General features: G+C 42.8%; 1 protein-coding gene across 1 annotated transcript in view; it reads left to right on the forward strand.

Annotated features, from left to right (window-relative positions):
* AFDN (afadin, adherens junction formation factor) overlaps window positions 1-12,886 on the forward strand; it is a 105,552-nt gene that overhangs the window by 46,812 nt on the left and 45,854 nt on the right. Inside the window, 5 exon segments of the mRNA XM_047093170.1 lie at window positions 1,796-1,816; window positions 2,539-2,684; window positions 2,965-3,059; window positions 9,972-10,237; window positions 11,536-11,679. Of these exon segments, the coding sequence (XP_046949126.1) occupies window positions 1,796-1,816; window positions 2,539-2,684; window positions 2,965-3,059; window positions 9,972-10,237; window positions 11,536-11,679 (672 nt within the window).

Raw genomic sequence — 12,886 nt, forward strand, 5'->3', positions numbered from 1 at the left:
TGAGAGGCTTTTCTGAAATGAAAGCTATTAGAAGTAGCACTGAAAACTGTAGAGCTTGAAAAGTTGAAAAGGAACGTAAACGTCTATTTTTTTCTACAAGTGTTAGAATAAGGGAAAGTAAACTATGTGGTAACGTCATGAGCAGGGTAAAAATCCTTAAAAGTGCAATAGTTGTGAGAAAGTACTGACACTTGTGGGTTTTCTTAGACTTAAAAAACACTTTGTTGAGATGAATTTCACAGGAAGGTAAAACTACCCATTTTAAAGCGACTAATTCAGTAGAATTTAGGTCGTTCAGTGTTGTGCGGCCGCCCCTTCTGATTCCAGAACTTATCTGTCAACCAACCCGATTCCTGTCCGCCCATTCAGTTGCTTCCCTCATAACCCTCCCCCGCCCGGAATTGTGTAAGGGCTCTACAGAGGCATTTGCCCTTTTTATAAAAAGGAGCATATGATGCTGGTGGGAACTCTCTGGGTTTTTCGATAGCACTTGGGTAGGTGTGATGGACATGACATTTCTCAGTTATGATGAAAGTCCTGTTCAGATTGCTTCATAAGACTGTTTTGGAAGTTTGAAGAAGTAAGGGTATTTTCTCTGTAGAATGGTTTGTTTCTTTTTAAGTCGTCCTCACCTGTGGTGGATCAAATTGGCATAGCAGTTTGCCAGATCACAATTTGAAGATTTAAAGTCCTTAGAAGTAAATTTACAGATTTTTTAAAAAGTTTTCCCAAACCCCTGATGAGTGCTATTATTCAGCTATAAAATATAAAGCTCTAATTATGTATCATTAAGCAATGTGATTAGACAGTTGGGTTGTTTTTCTCCTGTGAGGATAGCTTGAGCTAACTAATCTGTTAATTCCTTGAGAATTGTTGTCAAAGGCCACAACTTTTCAAGAAATGTTTCTATTAGGTTTGAGTGGTTAGCATAAGAATGTAGTGGGCTTATGATTCTTTTACCCAAGTGAGGAAGTAGATAAAAAGTGTTGTCATTTTATTTGGATACCATTTTGTGTTTCTCTCTTAGTAATTTATAAACAAACATGGATTTCCTTTTGGTTCAAAACCATTGTCTTCGGTCATGTTTGCATTTCTGAAGCCTGTTTCAAATTGGGGAAACTCCTGTCATCAGACTACTTTTGATAGACTTTGTCTTGTTGAATTTGAACTAGTCAGTGAGATCATCATTATCAAAACAGGTCTTTTAAACTTCAGATTTAGGGTTAATCTGTGATTAGAGAACTCCTAAAATTTTGGGAAAGAACTATAGTAAATGCTTTAATTCGTAAAAACTTTTCAGAAACGAGTTTGTTCCATTTTAGTATGGTTATGTTTTTTATACATTTTTTAATTCTTAGTTTTTTTGTTCGTTTTGTTTTTTGCTGTTGGTCTTTTCTGTCTCTTTCATCCTATTAACCCAGGGGATAGACACACTTCTCGTGTACCTTTAGCTAGTCAGACACACAATATCGTTAAAAGACGTTAAGTCCTTTGTGTTATAAATCTTTTAAGTAGATCAGTGTGTTTGTGTGTGTATCGTAACACCTTCCCTGTATAAACTGGAGGTCGCTCACTCACGCCACTCTGAGAACATAAAACTAATCCTTTATGTCACGTACTTCCAGAGATGCTTCCGAACCGTGAATGAATGTGTAATTTGGGAATAACATAACTAAATGTCGTACCTTCATGTCGTGCCTTCATATTAGTGTTTTGATTTTTTTAAACTATCATGATTGTTTACGAGTTTCTTTCTCTCGTTCTGCTTGATTTCCCCTCGTCTGTTTCTCTCCAGGAAGTAGACCAGGTTGATCAGGTAGGATGCGCTGCTGGGAACTGGTCCTGGCTGTGTCGGCTTAGCTGAGTTTCTCGCGCTGCTTCCATGTCAAAACACAACACTCCAGCAAGCGGACTGGGCGGTTCATAACACTCATTCAGCAACTGAAACATGCAGTACTAAATCCTTTTCTGACTGTGCAACCTTTATCAGCATTTCATAATTTCTGCTTAATGCACTCAGTGTGGATATGAAATGACAAAAGTTCTGTTTCTCCTCTTTCTCGTTTATCCTTGGTTCCTATTCTTTGGATCTCATCTGAAGTTGCCTGGCCTGCACATGTGGTCGGGAGATGATGCGATAGATCAGTACTTGATACCGAGTTGCTCGGCATCTCAGCCAGCGACTGCGAGTATCAGGGTGGCTGTGGGTAACCACGGATAGATGCGTGTGTACTTCACAGATTACCAGATAAAGCACGATCTCCAATTGGGTGTTGTATGATTTGGTGTCTCTGTTTTTGCACTGTAGCTAATCGGATCCATGTATCCATACATGAATCCCAAGAAGAGGTTGCAATTCCATTGCTATATATGTATCCAAATTCTTTTGCAAATATCTGGTATCTGTGGTAAATACCTTGGTGAAAATGGGAAGGTACTGGTCTATCTTCAGCAGCTTTTCAAGAGCATTCCTTTTTATTTTCATTCTTCTTTTTTTTTTGTCTTGGGGTTGCTTATAGGAATGTGTTCTATCTACAGAAACAGAAGAATATCGCAGGGGCACTTGCTTTCTGGATGGCCAACGCATCTGAGCTTCTCAACTTCATTAAGCAGGACCGAGATCTTAGTCGAATCACATTGGACGCCCAAGATGTTTTAGCACACTTGGTTCAGATGGCGTTTAAGTAAGGAACACGTTCTTGGAGATTACACTATTCCGTAGAGATTTTTTAAAGGTTTTTATTTACCCTAACTGGAGATGAATATCAAGAAGCATAAATACATGCCAGATGTGTTGATTTAGTAAAATGAAGTTACTGAGCTATGTTGCAAGAATCCTGAGAGTAAAACTATATTTTAAATGGAAAATGTTATGGAACGTGTAAACTGTTTCGTCTGTGACGCCCTGTCTGACAATGGCAGTGCATCCTGCTGAGGTTATTAAAATTGTTCCCATGTTTTCAGATATCTGGTTCATTGTCTTCAGTCAGAACTGAATAACTACATGCCGGCTTTTCTGGATGACCCTGAAGAGAACAGTCTACAAAGACCAAAAATAGGTCAGAATATTGTTTTCTCCCTTCTTCCTCTATTCCTCCTTCTCCCTGCCTCTGCTTTCCTTCTTCCCTCCGTCCTGTTTAACTTTATTTTAATACTTAATCTACACAAGAGGAAGGTATCTTACAAATAAATGAGATGACCTATTTGATTTGGCATTCTTTAAGAAGTTGTAACTACCATCTGTTTGACTTAAGACTAGCTCTCACTGTGCATCTGGTAGAGGCCGTAGGACCTCTTCCCATAGGTCCCAGTGGACCCCGGAGAGCAGCCATGTTTGCTGGTATTGAGACCTAAAGAGGCCAGGGTGTGGCAACACCTGACACCAGCTGTGTGTTGTGATTTGCTATAATCTCAGAGCTGTTGCTGCTCAGTGATTGCATGGACATTTTCGGAGGCAAGCCGGTACCCTGCCATTGCTCAGCAAGACCCTCCCCCAGGGAGTTGACATGGGTCCAAGCCACAGGGGTCTCTGAAGTATGGAGTTTTGCTTTTTCTTTCTTTCTTTTTTTTTTTTTCAGTACATGAAATTTATTGTCAAATTGGTTTCCATACAACACCCAGTGCTCATCCCAAAAGGTACCCTCCTCAATACCCATCACCCACCATCCGCTCCCTCCCCCCCACCCCCGCATCAACCCTCAGTTTGTTCTCAGTTTAAGAGTCTCTTACGCTTTGGCTCTCTCCCACTCTAACCTTTTTTTTTTTTTTTTCCCTTCCCCTCCCCCATGGGTTTCTGTTAAGTTTCTCAGGATCCACATAAGAGTGAAAACATATGGTATCTGTCTTTCTCTGTATGGCTTATTTCACTTAGCATAACACTCTCCAGTTCCATCCACGTTGCTACAAAGGACCATATTTCATTCTTTCTCATTGCCACGTAGTACTCCATTGTGTATATAAACCACAGTTTCTTTATCCGTTCATCAGTTGATGGACATTTAGGCTCTTTCCATAATTTGGCTATTGTTGAGAGTGCTGCTATAAACATTGGGGTACAAGTGCCCCTATGCATCAGCACTCCTGTATCCCTTGGGTAAATTCCTAGCAGTGCTACTGCTGGGTCATAGGATAGGTCTATTTTTAATTTTTTGAGGAACCTCCACACTGTTTTCCAGAGTGGCTGCACCAGTTTGCATTCCCACCAACAGTGCAAGAGGGCTCCCGTTTCTCCACATCCTCTGCAGCATCTATAGTCTCCTGATTTGTTCATTTTGGCCACTCTGACTGGCGTGAAGTGATGCCTGAGTGTGGTTTTGATTTGTATTTCCCTGATGAGGAGCGACGTTGAGCATCTTTTCATGTGCCTGTTGGCCATCTGGATGTCTTCTTTAGAGAAGTGTCTATTCATGTTTTCTGCCCATTTCTTCACTTGGTTATTTGTTTTTCGGGTATGGAGTTTGGTGAGCTCTTTGTAGATTTTGGTGAAGTATGGACTTTCGAAACACAATCCCATCTGAGATGAAACTCTGGAGGGAGGTGCTGCCTGATGAAACTTTGGAAGGGACGGCTTGGACACTGACAGGGTAGAGGCAGGAAGTGGACAGAGGCCTGAGACAAAGGAGGCGTACTTGATTGCAGGTTGGTGAGAGTGCGAGATTCCTGCACCAGAGACTAGGAGCTGGGTGAAGCCATTTCCACCTTTCCTGATCCACCCCAGAAGCTAAGCTAAGCAGTGGCATCTAGTGGAGAATGGAGCCATCACACGTACCAACCAAGCACATCCCCCAGAAGACCAGCACAAGTCCCTCCATCTGTTTAGTGTACAGATCATAGAGGGCTTCATAGTTTCAGTTCTAGGGAAAACTGGATGTAACTTCACTTGGTTTTCATTGTTTGCTGGCCCACTTATTTGTTTTCTTTGCTTCTGTTTTTGTTTAAATCTTTTTTTCTTTCCTCATTCTTTTTGTCCTCTTGGGTACATAAATGGCAAATTCTTTTTTATTTTTAAAATTTTTTCAATCTATTTTTATTTTCTTTTACGATTTTAAAATTTCTTTTAATATCCTGACTTTTTTACTTTTTTTTTTCCTTTCCTGTCTCTTTTTTCTCTCTTCCATAAAGCTTCTTTCAATAAGCAGACTGAAACACACTTAGGATATAGCTTCCTTTATTTGATTTTTGTTTTGTTTTGAATTTTTATTTTATAATTTTTTTCTTCTTGCAAAATGACAAAGATGGAAGAATTCACCCCAAAAGAAAGAACAGGAAGAAATGACAGCCAGGGACTTAATCAACATAGATATAAGATGTCTGAACTAGAATTTAAAACCACGATTATAAGAATACTAACTGCGGTTGAAAAACAACGTAGAAGACACCAGAGAATCCCTTTCTCAGATAAAAAAACTAAAATCTAGTCAGGCTGAAATTAAAAATGCTATAACTGAGATGCAGTCCTGAATGGATGCCACAATGGCAAGGATAGACGAAGCAGAGCAGCGAATCAGTGAGGTAGAAGATGAAATTGTGGAAAATAACAAAAATTATGGAAAATAATGAAGCAGAAAAAAAGGGAAATGCAAAAGATGACGATACAAGACTTAGAGAACTTAGCAGCTTATTGAAAAGGAATAACATTCGAATCCTAGAGGTCTCAGAAGATGAAGAGACAGAAAAAAGGTCAGAAGGTCTATGTGAGCAAATTATAGCTGTAAACTTCCCTAACCTGGGGAAGGATACAGACCTCAAGATCCAGTAAGCATGGAGAACTCCCATTAGGTTCACCACAAACAAACCGTCACCAAGGTAGATCATAGTCTGATTCACAATATATACAGACAAGGAAAGAATTATGAGAGCAGCAAGGGGAAAAGAAAGGTCCTTAACCTACAGGCGAAGACAAATCAGGTTCACAGCAGATCTGTCCACAGATACTTGGCAAGCCAGAAAGGAGTGGCAGGATATATTCAACGTGCTGAATCCGAAAAATACGCAGCCAAGAGTTTTCTATCCATCAAGGCTGTCATTCAGAATAGGAGAAAGAGTTTTCTAGACAAAAACTAAAGGAGTTTGTGACCACTGTCCAGCCCTGCAGGAAATATTAAGGGGGACTATTTGGAGAAAAGACAAAAGACCAAAAGCAACAAAGACTAGAAAGGACCAGAGAACATCACCAGAAACACCTAGCTCTACAGGCGGCACTACACGGCACTAAATACATGGCACTAAATTCATATCTTTCAGTCACTGTAAATGTAAATGGACTAAATACTCCAAAAGACCTAAGATATCAGAAAGGATAAGAAAAGGCCTATCTGTATGCTGCCTACAAGACTTATTTTAGACCTTACGGCACTTGCAGATTTGAAAGTAAGGGGATGGAGGACCACCTGTCATGCTAATGGTTGTCAAAAGAAAGCCAGGGTAGCCATTTTTATATCAGACAAACTAGATTTTACAACAAAGATTGTAACGAGATGAACAAGGGCATTATAACTAAAGAGTCTATCTACCAAGAAGATCTAACAATTGTAAATATGCGCCCAACTTGGAAGCACCCAAATATATATGTCAATGAATCATGAACATAAATTCATTGACAATAATACCATAATAATAGGGGACTTCAGAACCCCACTTACAGCAATGGACAGATTAAGCAGAAAATCAACAAGAAAATGATGGCTTTGAATGACTTGACCAGATGGACTTAACAGATCTATTCAGAACACATCATCCTAAAGCAGCATTTCATTCTACACATTCTTCTTGAGTACACATGGAACATTCTCCAGAATAGATCACATACTGGTCACAAATCAGCTCTCAATAAGTACCAAAAGACTGAGATCATATCTTGAATGTTTTCACACCATAACACTATGAAACTAGAAATCAACCACAAGAAAAAATTGGAGAGACCACAAATACTTGGGAGATTAAAGAATCTCCTACTAAAGAATGAATGGGTTATTAACCAAGAAATTAAAGTGGAAATTAAAAAGTGATGGAAGCCAATGAAAATGAAAACAGCGAAGGCTTTCATAAGAGGGAAATATATAGCAATCCAGGCCTTCCTAAAGAAGGAAGAAATGTCTCAAATACACAACCTAACCTTACACTTAAAAGAGCTGGAAAAAGAATGGCAAAGCCTAAAACCAGCAGAAGAAGCAAAATAAAGATTAGAGCAAAAATCAGCTGTCTTGAAATCAGAACAGTAGAACAGATCAATGAAACCAGGAGCTGATTCTTTGAAAGAAGTAACAAAATTGATAAACCGTATCCAGATTTATCAGAAAAGTAAAGGATGCAAATAAATAAAATCCCGAATGAAAGAGGAGAGATCACAACCTACACCACAAAAACACAATGATAAGAGAACATTGTGAGCAATTGTATGCCAACAAATTGGGCAATCTGGAAGAAATGGACAAGTTCCTAGAAACATATAAACTACCACAACTGAAACAGGAAGAAATAGAAAGTTTGAGCAGATCCATGACCATTAAAGAAATAGAATCAGTAATCAAAACTCCCAACAAACAGCAGTCCAGGGCCAGGTGGTTTTCCAGGGTAATTCTATCATTTAAAGAAGACTTAACACCTATTCTTTTGAAACTGTTCCAAAAAAACAGAAACAGAAGGAAAACTTCCAGACTCATTCTGAGTCCAACATTGCCTTGATTCCAAGAGCAGAGACCCCACTAAAAAGAACTACAGACCAGTTTCCCTCATGAACACAGATGCAAAAATTCTCATACAAGATACTAGCAAACCAAATCCAACAACACATAAAAAGAATTATTCACCATGAGCAAGTGGGATTTATTCCTGGGCTGCAAGGCTGGTTTAATATCCACAAATCAATCAATGTGATACATCACATTAATAAAGGATAAGAACCACAGGATCCTCTTAATAGATACAGAGGAAGCATTTGACAAAATACAGCATTCTTTCTTGATAAAAAAAACTATCAAAGGGATATAAGGAACACACCTCAAGATCATAAAGGCCTCATATGGAAGACCCACAGCTAATATCCTCATGGGGCAAAAACAGAGCTTTCCCCCTAAGGTCAGGAGCACAACAACAATGTCCACTCCCACCACTATTATTCAGCACAGTGTTGGAAGTCCTTGCCTCAGCAATCAGACAACAAAAAGAAAAGGGGTTCAAATTGGCAAGGAAGAAATCAAACTTACTCTTTGCAGAAGACATGATACTCTGTGAAAAACCCAAAGACTCCACCAAAAAACTGCTGGAACTGATACATGAATTCAGCAAAGTTGCAGTGTGTAATATCAGCATACAGAGATCTGTTGCATTTCTATCCACCAATGATGAAGCAGCAGAAAGAGAATCAAGGAATTGATCCCATTTACAATTGTATCAAAACCCATAAAATACCTAAGAATAAACTTAACCAAAGAGGTAAAAGATCTATGCACTGAAAACTACAGAGAGCTTATAAAAGAAATCGAGGACACAAATGGAAAAACATTTCATGCTCATGGATTGGAAGAACAAACGTTGTTAAAATGTTGATACTACCCAAAGCAATCTATATATTCAGTGCAATCCCTATCAAAATAACACAGCATTCTTCACAGAGCTAGAACAAGTCTAAAATTTGTATGAAACCAGAAAAGACCCCGAATAGTCAAAACCAAAGCTATAGGCATCACGGTTCCGGACTTCAACCTGTATTACAAAGCTTTAATCATGAAGACAATGTAATCAGTGAAGAAATGGGCAAAAGACATGAACAGACACTTTTCCAAAGAAGACCTCCAGGTGGCTAACAGACACATGAAAACATGTTCAACCTCACTCATCATCAGGGAAATACAAACCAAAACCACAGTGAGATACCACCTCACACCTGTCAGAATGGCTAATATTAACAACTCAGGCAACAACAGATGCTGGCAAAGATGTGGAGAAAGGGGAACCCTTTTGCACTGTTGGTGGGAATGCACACTGGTGTGGCACTCTGGAAAACAGTGTGGAGCTTCCTCGAAAAAATTAAAAATAGAACTACCCTATAACCCAGCAATTGTACTACTAGGTATTTATCCAAAGGACACAAAAATGCTGATTCGAAGGGGCCCATGCACCCCAGTGTTTATAGCAGTGCTATCAACAATAACCAAAGTATGGAAAGAGCCTAAATTTCCATCAACTGAGGAATGGATAAAGATGATGTGGTATCTCGGGGCGCCTGGGTGGCTCAGTCGGTTAAGCGGCCGACTTCGGCTCAGGTCATGATCTCGCGGTCCGTGGGTTCGAGCCCTGCATTGGGCTCTGTGCTGACAGCTCAGAGCCTGGAGCCTGTTTCAGATTCTGTGTCTCCCTCTCTCTGACCCCCCCCCCTCCCCAGTTCATGCTCTGTCTCTCCCTGTCTCAAAAATAAATAAACGTTAAAAAAAATTAATAAAATGATGTGGTATCTGTATACAATGGAATATTACTCGGTGATGAGAAAGAATGATGTCTTGCTACTTGCAACAATGTGGATGGAACTAGAGTGTATTATGCTACGCAGAATAAGTCAGTGAAAGACGAATATGATTTCCCTCATGGAATTTAAGAAACACAACAGATGAACATAGGGGAAGGGAAGGCAAAATAAGATACAACCAGAGAAGGAGACAAATTAGACTCTTAAACACAGAACAGACTGAGGGTTGCTGGAGTGGAGGTGGGTGGGCGGGATGGGCCAGATGGGTGATGGGCATCGAGGAGGGCACTTGTTGGCATGAGCACGGGGTGTTATACGTGACCGTTTTTCAAAAAGTCTCTTAGGGTGAACTTAAGTGTAGTTAACACCCGTGTGCGTGTGACTCCTTCCTGTTTGAATAGATCAGTATCTTCAACATGACTAAATTGGTGTTATTACCGTAATCGCTGTCTTCTCAAGTGCACCGTTGATTCACAGACTCGTCTTTTCATCCCGTGTCTCTGCACAGATGACGTCTTGCACACGCTCACGGGAGCGATGGCGCTGCTGAGGCGCTGCAGGGTCAATGCCGCTCTGACCATCCAGCTTTTCTCTCAGCTCTTCCACTTCATCAACATGTGGCTCTTCAACAGATTGGTGACCGACCCCGAGTCGGGACTGTGCTCTCACTATTGGGGGGCGATCATCCGCCAGCAGCTGGGGCACGTGGAAGCCTGGGCAGAGAAGCAGGGATTAGAGCTGGCGGCCGACTGTCACCTGAGCCGGATAGTGCAGGTGGGCTGAATCGAGTCTCCTCGCGCAGGTTCACGGACGTCGTCACGAGCGTCTCTCGTTCAGTGTGGGGTGAGAACTTGGGTTCGGCACGGCCTCCATAGCCCCCGTTGGGGTTCTTCACGTGCTGTACTGGTGTGTCTGGGTCGCCGTAACAGGGTACCCCAAGCTCGGTGCTCAGACCACAGACACGGTCTCACGGTTGCTGAGGCCAGAAGTCCAAGACCAAGGTGTCGGCAAGGTGGTTCTCTGCCTTCATCTTCAGGGTGTTTTCCCTCTGTGCGTGTGTCTCAGATGTGCACTGTTTGTAAGGACACCAGTCACGTTAGACCTGCCGCCCTCACTTCCTTCCGCCATGACCCCGTCTCCAAGTAAGGCCCCATTCTGACGTAACGGGGTGAGGACTGCGGCATATGAACTTTAGGGGCCACAGTTCAGCCCATAACGGGTTGTAACCAGTAGCATAGATGCCGTTCAGAGGTTCTTTTTACTGAGACCAGTAGGTGTATTTCATAAAAGTCCTTCCTGAAAGGTGGATTCCAGCCAAAAACTGGGTAATGATTTGCTCTTCGTCACGTGGAGCCAGGAGAGCACAAAGCAAAAACCCATAGTAGACGTACGGAGGATAAAGAGAAGGGTCTGAGCGTAGCGCTTGGCAGTCCCCACCTCCCAAAGGACAGGAGCACGAGGAGGAGAAGGGGACCAAGGCGCACACGACAGTGCGGGCCCGACTCGTTCTCCAGGAGCCCTTGCACGGCCAACGACCGGAAACCACAGCTCCACGATCGAGGGAACGAGGATCCACAACCTCAAACCCAAGACTTTTATTATCACAGAGTATAATTCTGTATTTTTTCTCAATTTCTGAATCTCTTTTGAGGTAATTTAGTACCAAAGGAGGCTGCTACCCTCCTCGCATGGCGGGAGCTGCTTGTGGGAAAGGTCATTACAGGGAAACTTCATTCAGACCCCAGTAATTGGTCATCGGACTAGTTACGTAAACTTTTAAGCTTCTCAGAATTTTTTAAAAGTTTTGTGAACGTAAAGAATTGAATGTCATTTACGTTTCTGTATTTTAGCAAAATATAAACGTATATATGTTTAGTAGAATTACGAGGCTATCTGAACCCTTGCTAGACCATGTTTTTCAGCTCAGTTCCATGTCAATAGAAGTGTGTTGACTTAAAAAGATTCCGCGTTTCAAAATGAAATTAGCAAGTTCTTACCGTTTTAAGCATTACGTACAGGGGAACGGTTGTGAACTGTTCCTGAATCGTATCTCCTGTTACTCTTCCAACCAGGCGACCGCTTTGCTCACCATGGATAAATACGCTCCTGAGGACACCCCAAATATCAACAGCACCTGCTTTAAGTTAAATTCGCTGCAGCTGCAGGCCTTGCTACAGAATTACCACTGTGCGCCCGATGAGCCCTTCGTCCCCACGGTGAGTGAGGTGCCATGTTAGCCACACGGCACGACGCACGTTCGCGTAGGGAAATTCCAGTCAGGGGGCTTTCAGTAGTTATCTTTTTTCTTTAACGAATAAGCTGATATGCTTAATCATCTCATAAGATCATTTTTGTTGGGGTGGCTGTTAGGGTTTAGTACAAGAAGTAGAAACTAGGGGCGCCTGGCTGGCTCAGCCGGTTAAGTGTTCCTCTGGATTTCGGCTCAGGTCACGATCTCACGGTTGGTGGGTTCGAGCCCTGTGTTGGGCTCTGCACTGACAGTGCGGAGCCTGCTTGGGATTCTCTCTCTCCGTCTCCCTCTCTCCCCCTCCCTCTCTGTAACTGCCCCACTCGCTCTTGCTTTCAAAATAAATAAAATAAATGTTAAAAAAACAAAATAGAAACTCCACGAGCATTTAAAGTAGGGAGGGATTTAATTCAGGGAATTAGGTTCTTGGAAAGACGTTGAAAGGACAGAGGAGAGGGAGGTGAGATGTCACCCTGGCTCACGGGCTCACCACTGTGACCTCTGAGGCTCAGAGGCCCCCAGGCCTCTGCCACGGGCGCGAAGCCCCACGTCACATCCCCCCACGGGCTGCCGACAGCAGGCGGCCCAGGGGCCTCCCCGACCTGTGTGGAGGTCGGCTGGTAAGAACCCCGTTTTGGTATCTGTGCCTCTTGGTAGATGCCTGGCCCCTGGTGTGCACCACGGCCCTGTTTAAAATTTTTTTTTTTTTCAACGTTTATTTATTTTTGGGACAGAGAGAGACAGAGCATGAACGGGGGAGGGGCAGAGAGAGAGGGAGACACAGAATCGGAAACAGGCTCCAGGCTCTGAGCCGTCAGCACAGAGCCCGACGCGGGGCTCGAACTCACAGACCGCAAGATCGTGACCTGGCTGAAGTCGGACGCTTAACCGACTGCGCCACCCAGGCGCCCCACCACGGCCCTGTTTATAGAGAGAGGAAGACGGCAGGTGCTGTGGTCACAGCTGAACCCCGTCTGCTCGCCGCAGGCCTCCTGAGAGGGGCAGTTCTTGGGGGGGACGTGTCCACCTGTGGGACTGGGTTGATGCCAAGGAAGGACTCGAACGGAGTAGCCCAGGGTGGGAAACCCACAGGTGCCGGCCAACACACGGCACGCGGGAGTGCGGTGCAGCCACCCCGTTCACAGGGGACAAGTGGCTGCGGATACAGTGTGCCA

Source organism: Lynx rufus, unplaced genomic scaffold (assembly GCF_022079265.1).
Source record: "Lynx rufus isolate CCGP_SWC_20201006 ecotype Redwood Valley unplaced genomic scaffold, mLynRuf1.p SCAF_32, whole genome shotgun sequence".
NCBI lineage: Eukaryota > Metazoa > Chordata > Mammalia > Carnivora > Felidae > Lynx > Lynx rufus.